The sequence below is a fragment of the Triticum urartu genome, chromosome 4 (assembly GCF_003073215.2).
Source record: "Triticum urartu cultivar G1812 chromosome 4, Tu2.1, whole genome shotgun sequence".
NCBI lineage: Eukaryota > Viridiplantae > Streptophyta > Magnoliopsida > Poales > Poaceae > Triticum > Triticum urartu.
This window is the reverse complement of record NC_053025.1, coordinates 54,799,995-54,811,472: the sequence shown is the minus strand read 5'-3', so window position 1 is coordinate 54,811,472 and position 11,478 is coordinate 54,799,995. Positions and strand designations below refer to the sequence as shown.

Genomic DNA, 11,478 nt, shown 5'->3' with positions numbered 1-11,478 from the left:
GGGAGAGAGGGGGGGCAAAGCTGCCACCTTGGGTCCTCACCATGAAGAGGGGGAGTCGAATGTTGCCGCACCGCCGTCCACACACCACCATGCCGCCCAAAAAGGCACGTCCACTATAGCCCTTGGTCGCCGCACGAGTAGCTGACGACGAATCCTCCACATGGGGGACCATGGGCTGCATCCACCCGCCACAACCTCGCCGCCCTCACAACGAGGGAATGCAGCGCCGCTGCCGGGATGCCGCAGCACATCCAGCCGTGACGCGTGACCAACCACCTCGTCGCACCTCCACCCCGGGGAGAAGAGGGCGACTCCACTGTAGCCTAAGGCTCCCACCCCAGTGTATCAACATCGGACCAACACCGACGGGAGCCCTCGCGCCACCCGCAACCCAGGCGGCCAGATCTGACTGAGCCAGACCAAGTCCACCCAACGGCCACGGGACGGCACACGCACAACCCCCCGAGCCCTATGATGAAGGTTGAGCCAATGCAGCCTATCAAACAATGTGCACAACATATTTTCAGTCTGCATCTACTCAGCCCGTCTTGGACACATATGCAAGAGGCAAAAAACAATGCAAGATATCAAACACACCCTAAGTTTGTGGACAGCGTATCTTTATTTGGTATTAAATAAAGCCAAGCCATGATAGCATTATCTACTACCCCTATAAAAGGAAGAGAGGACGGAGAATCAAATCATCCTATCCATCCAAACCTGCAATCTGATGGTCTACATCGCTTCAAAACACCAAACACGTTTTATGCTTTAATTACCCACCATGCCATTATGTTTAATTAATTACCCAGCATGCCATTACCTTAATCCTCTCCTCTTTCATCACGCAGGAACAAAACCAAAACCGCTGCCCATGCCTCACCGCCAGCCACACCCCACGCCTCGCCCCACCTCTTTCCCTACAACCTCGCCGCCAACTACCGCCTCCACCTGTGCCTCGATCTCCATGCGCCGCCGTCCGTCGGACCGCCTCGACCTGTGCCTCTCCATGCGCTGCCGGACCACCGGGCCCACGCGCCACCGGCTTGCCTCAACCTGTGCCTCTCCACGCGCCGCCGTATCGCTGCGTCCATGCTCCAGCCGCCTGGCCGCGTCGTCCACGCGCCGCCTGGACTGTCGCGTCCACGCTCCAGGCGCACGGCCGCGTTGCCCACCGGACGCCCGGACCGCCGCGTCCATGCTCGAGGCGCACGGCCGCGTCGTCGTCTACGCTCCAGGCGCAGCACCGGGCATCCACGCTGCAGGTGCCTTCCCCTCCGATTCATCCGCCGCCGCCGCCTTCGTCCCCATCCCAACTTGCCGCCTCGATTTGCTCCGTGTCTCCAACCGTACCAAGATCTCAACCCCATCGTCCTCTTCCACCTCCCTCTCTTATTCCCCTGTGCCTGGGCGAGGTGGGCCATGACGTGCACACGGCAAAGAGCGGTTGCGGCTCTGGCACCGGTGGAGCTCCTGCGGCTGGTTGTTGATTGCCGCGACATCAACGGGTGGCGCCGCCGTGGAAAGCCTCCATGCTCTACATCCCTTGCACGGCGAGACTTCCTTCTCCTCCCGCCTTGCCATGATGCGCGGCTCCTCGGCTGCGCGCGCCCCGGGGACTCCCTCTTCTTCCACTACAACGGCCACAGCCTGGGGTTGCTGCCGTCTGAGACCTGCCAGGACGACGACAAGGGGTTTGACTCCACACCAATGTCATCAAGGTAAGCTGGCTTGGTACACGAATTAGACTCACAGATTAGTTCAATATACAGTGAGTCAGCAAGCAAGCGATTAATAATTATTCCCAGGTTCCTGTTTCAGACAATCATGATGTTGCTGTTTTTTAGACCAATGCTATTGGCCTATTGCACACTACGGTATATATTTGAATCCAAGTTTTATTGATTCCACACTGCCTAAATTAACCACTATTTTCTTTTCTTCCTTCGGTTGCTCGGTCAAAGTGTGACAACCTGCTATGGGGTGGTTCGCTTATTGAATATGTGAGTAATATAAGTACTCCTATCGTCATAGCTGAGCAAGCTTTAGTGCATTATTTGTTAATAATGGATGGACTTTACTGCCACAGAGGTTGATCAAACTATCACAGGGTGGTTGTACCTAAGGCATGGTTTTGTGAGTTACAGTGCCCATGTAAGTGTATATATTAGATATCAGAATTCATTATGTTCAAGCATTAGAACACTGGAAAATTCTAACATTTACCACTACAGCCTGAGGAATTCACCGTTATTGGATTAAAGAGAAAACACCGAGCCTTTGTTTGAGCAATACAAATAAATTATTATGGAATATACTATAAACTCTAAAATCATGATTCATAAGCAGCATAGAATAATTTACCTATAGATTCAGGTGTGTCTATACAGGTGTGAGGAGGTTATTTACCTTCCACTGAAAGAATAGATTATGTTCAAGCATTAGAACACTGGAAAATTCTAACATTTACCACTACAGCCTGAGGAATTCACCGTTATTGGATTAAAGAGAAAACACCGAGCCTTTGTTTGAGCAATACAAATAAATTATTATGGAATATACTATAAACTCTAAAAGCATGATTCATAAGCAGCATAGAATAATTTACCTATAGATTCAGGTGTGTCTATACAGGTGTGAGGAGGTTATTTACCTTCCACTGAAAGAATAGGTTCCCGTGAGCTTCCACTGGATTTTTCTTAATCTAGAATAGAGTTGGCATCTTTAATCCATCGATTCGATGTGCTGACACTGCTCATAATCATGACACATTTGTACTGTTTACAGAAATTTTCACTTTGGAAGTGGAAGTAATGATAGTGAGGAGAAGTCAACTAAACAACAGAAGGTTAAGAGTTCAACTTGAATTATGTATCAAATTAATTATGTCATCAAGATGTCTTAGATTTTAATTAGATGAAATTTTATTACCTTGGCCATCTGTTGGAGTAGAGTAGAGTAGTCGGTGACCACAAACCCCCCTCGCTATTTTTAGATATTGAGGATCTTTAGGATCTTTGAAGAACAACGTGACTGTACATCTACTCTAGCAATTTTTCATATTGGTTGTATGTGTCCTATAAATGACTTGGATTCCTATAATAATAAGGAGATCATATGTGGATGATGTTTTCTGAAATGACCAATTAGTTGTGTTGTTTATCAGATATTCCTAATATTGGTGTTATTGCAATCCAGGAACTTGCATGTATGGTGTTTGCTAGAATAGAAGAATCTGCAAAAAGGTTGGTATAACCTGTTTATCTGCAGGGATTACATCTTCTTTCTTGTTAACTCTGGTAACAATCATTGATTACAGCTAAACTAATTATAACGCGAATTGTTTCTTTCTGTGTATGTGTGCAGAGGTCGGATGTGGGCTGTATATGGGCATTAACTCGTTTCTGGGATTCAGGAGGGAGCATGTGCCATGGAACTTCAAGAAGACAAGAACCATGCGTACCTCCATGTTGTGCAGCGGCAGAAGCCGGATCACGATGAGCCAGAGCACCCGCTGATGAAGTCACTGTCCTCACCATCAATATGACAAACTTGTCGCTCATTAGATCATGCACGTATCGTCTACATCTATGCACAACCTGTGGCCTACGTGAATGACATGCTTTGGTTGGCAACGTAATATCTTCTGTTTGGCTCTGCTTTTTTAATAATGATGACAACCAAAAAATACATTATCAATGGATTCACATCATGTGTTATTCTGGAGCAGGTTGCCATACATGACTGAAACTGTGCAAAGTACACACGATATGATGTGTTCTGTCGTAGCTGATTGTTACAAATGATGTATTATTGTAATGTTGACATTTGGATGCCCTCGCTCCAATAAACATGCACACAACCAGCTGAGGCACCTGCTTCGTTAGGATCCAAGGAGTGTACCCCTTGGAGCAACATAACCAACATGCATGCACGCACGCAGTGTTACTGTCGAAGTACCTCAGAGTTCTAACTCGCTATGTTCACCTGGTAAAAACACCTTCAAATACTACTACATTAATGAGACATCTTCACCTTTGTTTATGAGTTTGTCAGCTCTTCTTCTAAACAGGTTCAGCCTCTATGGTACCAATCTCCGAGAGTACTTCTCTTCCGGTGGCTCAAAACGACAGCTGCAACCGCCGGTGTGAGTGTCGAAGAGTGTTAACCATCTACCGAGGAAGCGTCATTTGGTATGAAGGTCCAACCTTCTGTTGTAGGAAAGGCAAGGTCAAGGTATTTATCCCGGAGGTTCCTCAAGAGATGCAACAATTGTTTACAAGTCAAGTAGATAAGGATGAAAGTACTTTAGACAACACATTAGATATTTCAACTCCCACTTCTCCTTGACAGGTCTTGGAGTTATCCTTGACCAACGGGTCAACGCCACGGCAAGAACTGGCGTATGTATATTTCGTGCTCATGGTCAGTTGTACCATCGTCTGGACCATCTTGTACCAGGTAGTCATAGACCCAGACATATGCAGCTATATATTTATGATATGGATGAAGCCTCGGAACATAGGGTGAAGCGCTCTCCGGATATTGATATCAATCTCATATGAAAGATTCTACGTATATTGGAGAACAACCCGTATGTTCAATTGATCACATGTCAGATTTTTATCTTTCTTATTATTCTATATACAACCATACTCTTTGAACCTTCACGTAGTATAAGTTTTCTAATGTTGTATTTTTATGGCTACCTAGAGGTTCTCATCATTGATCTACTACTTGAAGAAGATAATGGAGGTAACATGATGCGAGAAGAAAATACTATACCTGTTGTGCTTTGCTTGGCCTTCAGTCAGCAAGATCAGCAGCCAGCTCCTACCTGTAGTTCAACCTCTCAGGATTCAAAGACTTCCGCAAGGATTGGTTACAAGAGAGTCTTTTCCTTCCTATGATCTTGTGTATATCTTGTACAGTTCTGCTCAATGTTGCGCTTGAAATATGGCATTGGATTGAGCTCATGTGTGAGACTTATGGATTCTGAACCTTTTGCTTTGCAATGTGTGATAATGATGTGTGAGACTTATATATTGTGACACCAAATTTATGTGATGTGTGCAATTCTGTAATGTGAGGCCAAACTAAGTTCTGTCCATTTTATTTGATTTTCAACATATGGTATACCCATGGTGGTCTAACAATGCCTAAATGATGCCAATTTTGTTTGTCTAATATACTACTGATAATTTTGGATAAGTTTAAGACATTTTGTTCAAATTTGTGAAGTCTGAACACACTTTTGGGTGTGGTTAAATGTACCGAGTTGTTTTTGCTTTACATGTTGAACACACTTTTGAAGTACCTTTACATGTAGGCCTTATTTTTCTTTTTTCCAAATACACTCTCAGCAAATGCCATGGAAACCTAACACGTAAGCAGGCTTGTTTGCCTAATTTTTTTAAAAGAAACTGCATGTTAATTCTCACATATATTTGTATATTAGCCGAGACGTGCATTTGCACTCGTGCATGCTTACTAGTAACTATATAAAAGAAACACCAGAGTAAATTAATTTAACATGTTTTTTTTGGTGGCAGACGCTTCTCTGGCCGTCGTTTCCAGTCGGCCTGCAGGTAGCCCTGTTGCTCGCTTCGCTTAGCACTTCCTGCCTTGATGGTCTCCTTGCTCCCTCGCGCACCCTACCTTGCCTCCCTCGGCAAACCCACCTCCCGCGCTTCCTCCTCCTCGCTGCGACTGCCGGCCATGTCCTCCTCCGCCCCCGCCCCCGCGGCCACGGCGGCGGCCGAGCCGGAGGCGTCCCGCCCAAGGAAGATGCCGGTGCTCTTATTCGACGTCATGGACACCGTCGTCCGCGACCCCTTCTACCACCACATCCCCTCCTTCTTCCAGTTCAGTACACGCCCCTACTCCTTATTCCTCAGCTTGGTTTATCGCTATCCATTCATGTGTTCGTGTGGTCTAGGCATGCCCCCGCTGACTAGATGTTCGACGGAATGCGTGGTTGGTTCTTGGTGGTGACGTGGGCAAAGAAGCTAGCCGGGACGCGTGGTGTTTTTAGATATTTTGATCATGCATTATGTGGCAATTTCGCTTAAGATGTGCTGTATCCGCTACTGAATTACTGGAAATTTACTTAGGAATTGCTGAACGATACACCAGTTAATTGAAATATGTAAAACGTGATACCAAAAAAATAGTTATTCAGTACTGCAGAATAGAGTAGAGACCTGTGAAATAGAAGGCTGGGGTGTTATGGGTTGTTGAGGGCTATTCCTTAGTGATGTTTTATATTTTGCACTCATGTTTCAGTACCTCAAGGAATCTGTTGAATTAGTATCTTATTTGTTGTATTATTTAAGTCTGTTGGTTTCCACTTTATCAATATTGCATTCCGTTCTAATTGATCCTACTTTTTTTCTTCTAGAATGTCCATGAAGGAACTCCTAGAAAGCAAGCATCCAACATCATGGTCCGAATTTGAGATGGGGCTGATTAATGAGGTAAGAACTATAGAAGCTTGACTTATTTTCTCTCTATATGATGGTATTTCTGCTAATTCCAGATCAGTAATATTGTACAAATATGACTTAGACCAATGAATGTGACAAGATTGGGGGTACAGCCTAGGAACGAGGGTTGGCTGGCCATGGTACCTGGGGTGGGAGGAAGAGAAGGTTGCGGACAGGGATTATATCTTGGCTAGTTTATTCTCATTCATTGGATCATCCATATGGGTACATGGTGTTACTTATATAGGGAAGATTCAGCTTGATGCCTAGCATAGGATCCCACCTTCCCTAGCAAACCATATTTTATCTTCCATTCAAGCCTATCACTCTCCTAACCAAATAGATATCTACTATACTTATGTCCTTAACTGATTTTAATAGTAATTCCTGCACAGGATGATTCCTAGCTTGGTGCTTGCCTGCGCTATCGGGCATTGACCTGACGCCCACGAAATAGACATGCAGAGCAAATAAAACAAAACTAACGCATTAGAGAAAGATAAACTAAATGATAAGGTACCACATGGTTCTTTATGAATCAAATTTTGTTTTAGAGCAGCAGTGTGGAACCAAAACTTAATTGTTTGAAGAGCAGCACCGGGGAATTGACTTTTATCAAATACGAACTTGATATATCTTTGTGCAGTTGATTTGTGGCTTATAACATTGCATGGACACCATCTTATGATGAATTTGGTACAAAAGCCCTACTACTTCTTAATTATTTGCGGGGCTTTATTTTAGAGACTTGTGGGGCTTATGTTTGTTTGTTCGCATTCGTGAAACAATATGTTTATTTGTTATTGGAATAATGAAACTGCTACTAGGTAATTGCTTGCAATAATCTGCTTCATTGCACCTCTAACAACAGAGAGATAAGCCATCCACGGTTGTCATGTTTCTTCCCTCTATATTTTATTAATCGGTCATAATCGCGACCAGATGTTAAATATGAACATTTCTCTATTATAAATGACTGATCTTCTCTTGATACTGTCACTTCTTCTTTGAGTTAAACACCATTATGTTTTATTCTGTCAGGGCCAGCTGGCCGAAAAATTCTTCAATGATGGCAGATCTTTTGATTTGGAAGGTGAGAAGCACAAAGTAGAAGTGTCATTGAGATTACAGGCTCCCCTTTAAGATTATAGTAATAAACAAATCACTGTCTTCAAGGATAAATAACTTAATTTCCTGATTATATCGATCGTCACGAAATTGCTGATAACCTACATTAGTAGGTTTTCAATACTAAAAATATGAACCCAGAAGTTTGGTGCCCTTATTGTACCAACACCAATCGTGATATAGGTTTTGTAAAAATAACCTAGCTGATTGATCTCCAATCTACTCCCCCCGTCTCATAATGTAAGACGTTTTTTGACACTAGTATAGTGCGAAAAAACGTCTTACATTATGGGACGGAGGGAGTACTATTTTTCTTGCTTAGAAGAAGATTCTTTTTGTAATCCATTAGTATGCCCTGTAGGTCTGAAAGCATGCATGGTGAGAGCATACGAGTATGTTGACGGTGTTGAAGATATTCTTTGCAGTTTAAAGCAAAACAACTATGAAGTGCATGCTTTTACAAATTATCCAGTGTGGTAAGTTCCAGCTTTCTTGATACATATGTACACAATTACTCGTTCCTCAGATATGATTTTTAGGTACCAGTTGATTGAGGAAAAGTTAAAGCTGTCGAAGTATTTGTCATGGACATTCTGTTCTTGTCACATTGGTACTAATCTATCTCAGTTTTTCCTTTCTCTGGATGAAATATGAATACTTGGTAAATGTTTACTGTTTATCGTTCATATGAACTCCATTTCTTTATGCAATGGAATGAATAGCTTCATTATATTGGTTTAGTAGTGTGTAAAGTAGTATTCAGTATTCACAGAACATAGTCATCATTTTAATTAAGAGTTTAAGTTTGTTTACCCTTGAGAGGATAAGAGGTCTAAAAACTGCACAGAATTTGACACTCCATCAATTGGACCTTATAGTTTCTAATTAATTCTCAGTAACATGTTGAGCTAGTTAATAACTGATATTGATAGGCAGTAGTTTAGCCATTTTGGAGCTTTGTCAATCTCAAGCCAATAGTTTTTTCATCCTACAGAGCAAATAGAAGGCTGTTCCTTGACATCTTGTTTGTCAGGGAATTGGAGCCCTTCTGATATATACCTGAGATGTTTGAACTGTATGTAGAAATTGCTTAACAATTCTGTCCTTCATTAGTTAGTTCTGCTTAAAGCAAACATATGTTTTTATTATCAGCTAAATAATGAAGCAACACTGTACTTACTATGTTTTCCTGCTAGGTTATTCTCGTACTCTGTGGTTGCATCATAGGCTGAATCTATCGAATGAAAAGGCTGCTTCTAATCTTGGACTTGGACTTTCTATCATAATGTTACACAGGAATACGCAAACCTTCACCAGATTTTTACCTTCATGCCGTGGATCATCTCAATATCGATCCAGGAAACTGCATTTTCATTGATGACAGGTCTGGTATTTTTTATATTTAAATGGTTATTGTTGTGCGGCAATGTAAATTACTTGACATGTTTTGGATTTTTTTTGCTGCAGGATGGTAAACATTGAAGCGGCCCTTAGTGTAGGAATGGTCGGTTTGCATTTTAAAAATGCTGAGGCCCTAAAGAATGATTTGTGCTCACTGGGAGTTGAATTGGCACCTCTTGTGCTTGAAGATGAAACTGAAGTTCAGTAACATGGCTTCCTGTTTGGTCTTCTGCTCATGTAAGATTCATGCGTATGAATTATCCTTCTGTCTCTTTATGAACTACTCCGTATGTTAAAAGCTTGATGGGCTGTTATTGTCACAATATTATACTCCCTCCGTAAACAAATGTAAGACGTTTTAGGTCACTACTACATTATAAAAATATATAATATGTTAATTGTACATATGTATTCTGTAAACATAATTTATTAATAAAGGATAATAAAATGACAATTGCTTTTGGGAGTTGTGAAAGCTAACTTGGTACGTTTTGATGAGCTCAATCCAGGATGAAAATAAATCATGTTTAACCAAGTTTAAGTGTGGTGGTTAGTTGCTTAACTTATATGCAACTAAGCCAGCCAAACATGAGCACGACTCGACAATGGTAGATCATTCTGCATTCACTTCAGTACTTCCATCTATCAAAGCTTAGATGAGCCTTTGCGCCAATGAAGGCAAACAAACATTTTGTAATTAAATGAACAGTCGATCATTTATGTCTGCAACATGTTGTATTCAGATGGTAGTAAATCAGTCACGAGGCAGGGTCTTCGCCAATTCCATAATTACTTGTTTTAGTTGATGTCTTCGCCGATTCCTATACAGTGACTATAGCGCCTTTTTACCTTTTTCGGGTGACTTTAGCGCCGTTAAAAGGCAAACCGTACTAAGCACTCAACTCGTGATAAAGTGGGCCGGCCCATGAACATTGAACCGTTTTTGGTTTTGTGTATAGCGTCTAGCGGGTTTTGGCCAGTTTTTTTTCATTTCCTTTTTCTTTTTCGTTTTATTTTTTTCTCTTTTCATTTGAAATTGTCAGAAATAATTAAATTACTAAACCTTTTTCAAATTCGCAAAAAAAAAATCAAATCCATGAAATTTTTTAATTCAAGAACATTTTTGAAAATCTTAAACATTTTTCAAATCTGCAAGCTTTTTCTGAAAATCCGCAAACTTTTTTCAAATTCACAAACTTGTTTCCTGAAGTTTTTTCAAATATGTAAAAAATGTTGGGGCAAACCCAGATAGCTCTCCGCTCTCTCTCTCTCACTCGCTCTGACGAACGTGGAAGAAGGAGCATACTGATTTTTTTTCCGGTGCACAAACGTCTTGTCGCATGAATGGCATGTCAGCCGCATAAACAGCCTCACTTTTCTTTAAACTGGACACATACGCTAGCTCGGCCCATACCGTCACACTTACAACGAGTACACTGGGGGCTTTTTATACCCAAGCTAGCTCTCGATGCACACACTCACAAGCCAGCCATAATGCTGGGCGCCACTACGCGCACACACGCACTAACCGGCATTAGACCACTAAACCGTGCATGCATCCACTAACAAAATCACGATTGGAGAGCCCGACGATGGATGATTATCTTGCATGGAATTTCATCAATGATGGTGTCTTCACGGTGTGGTCGGCATACCACTTGCGGATGACCCAGAAACAACTGAAAACGGGCCGACCGGAAACATCATCTAGCGTGGCGGACCACAAGTCGCGGGTGAGCTTATGGGACACCGTAGCTCCGGGAAAGGCTAAAACGCATATGTGGCGGCTCATTCGGAATGGGCTAGCCGTCGGAGCTGAACTTCAGAGGAGGAAAATCAAGGACGGGGTGCGCTGTGTAGCATGTGGGAGGGAAGAAATCAACTACCACAGATTCTGGGGCTGTTTCCACTCAGCGAAGTTTTGGAAGATGATGCAATCGAAGATGGGGGTGCCGGTGGCGATCCCGCCGGAGTCAGTTAACCCCCAGACTGCATTATCAAAGTGGCTCTTGACCTGGTTTGCTGAGGCATCCGACGATGCAAAAGCTATCCAGGTGATGTGGACATAGCTATCATAGAAACGTCTATAAATATTACATCACAAATTATTAATCAGGTACTTTCGTTTCTTTAAACATATTATTTAACTCGCGCTCATATTGCGATTTACATGTACTCAGGAATAAAAGAATAAAAGAAGCAAGAGACTACTATGCCTTAAAATCAGATGTAGCAATCCATGCATGCATGCGCTCCATCATCCTTGCATGCATGCCCGCCGAACCATCCATTACACCCCATCCATCATCGATGTCACGTGGAATGCACATGAAACAAAGGCCTTTTAATTTGAATCCGTTGATCAGTATCAGCGATGTGGGCCATGTATTGTGGGCTGCGCCAAGTCTCCTCACGTCAGGGCCTGCAGCTTCGGCCTTTGTACTGTCCAATCGTGCACAACTTC

General features: G+C 42.8%; 1 protein-coding gene across 2 annotated transcripts; it reads left to right on the top strand.

Moving 5' to 3' along the window:
* The first annotated feature begins 5,541 nt into the window (after window positions 1-5,541).
* Window positions 5,542-9,417, top strand: LOC125550620 (flavin mononucleotide hydrolase 1, chloroplatic-like). Of its 2 annotated transcripts, none has more exons than XM_048713649.1 (7): window positions 5,542-5,864; window positions 6,401-6,476; window positions 7,527-7,578; window positions 7,975-8,089; window positions 8,153-8,223; window positions 8,810-8,997; window positions 9,081-9,417. In XM_048713649.1, the coding sequence occupies exons 1-6, from the start codon at window positions 5,629-5,631 to the stop codon at window positions 8,989-8,991; spliced, it is 732 nt and encodes a 243-aa protein (XP_048569606.1). In that variant the 5' UTR covers window positions 5,542-5,628; the 3' UTR covers window positions 8,992-8,997; window positions 9,081-9,417. The 2 variants fall into 2 exon arrangements, with proteins under 2 accessions (XP_048569606.1, XP_048569604.1); XM_048713647.1 differs by having other exon boundaries at window positions 5,544-5,864; window positions 8,910-8,997.
* The last annotated feature ends 2,061 nt before the right edge of the window (window positions 9,418-11,478 follow it).

Coding starts and splice junctions, on each gene's coding strand:
- LOC125550620 (XM_048713647.1), top strand. CDS start 5,629: ATGGTCTCCTTGCTCCCTCGCGCACCCTACCTTGCCTCCCTCGGCAAA. Junction 7,579..7,974: donor CAGATCTTTTGATTTGGAAG/GTGAGAAGCACA, acceptor TATGCCCTGTAG/GTCTGAAAGCATGCATGGTG. Junction 8,224..8,909: donor ATTCTGTTCTTGTCACATTG/GTACTAATCTAT, acceptor AATGTTACACAG/GAATACGCAAACCTTCACCA.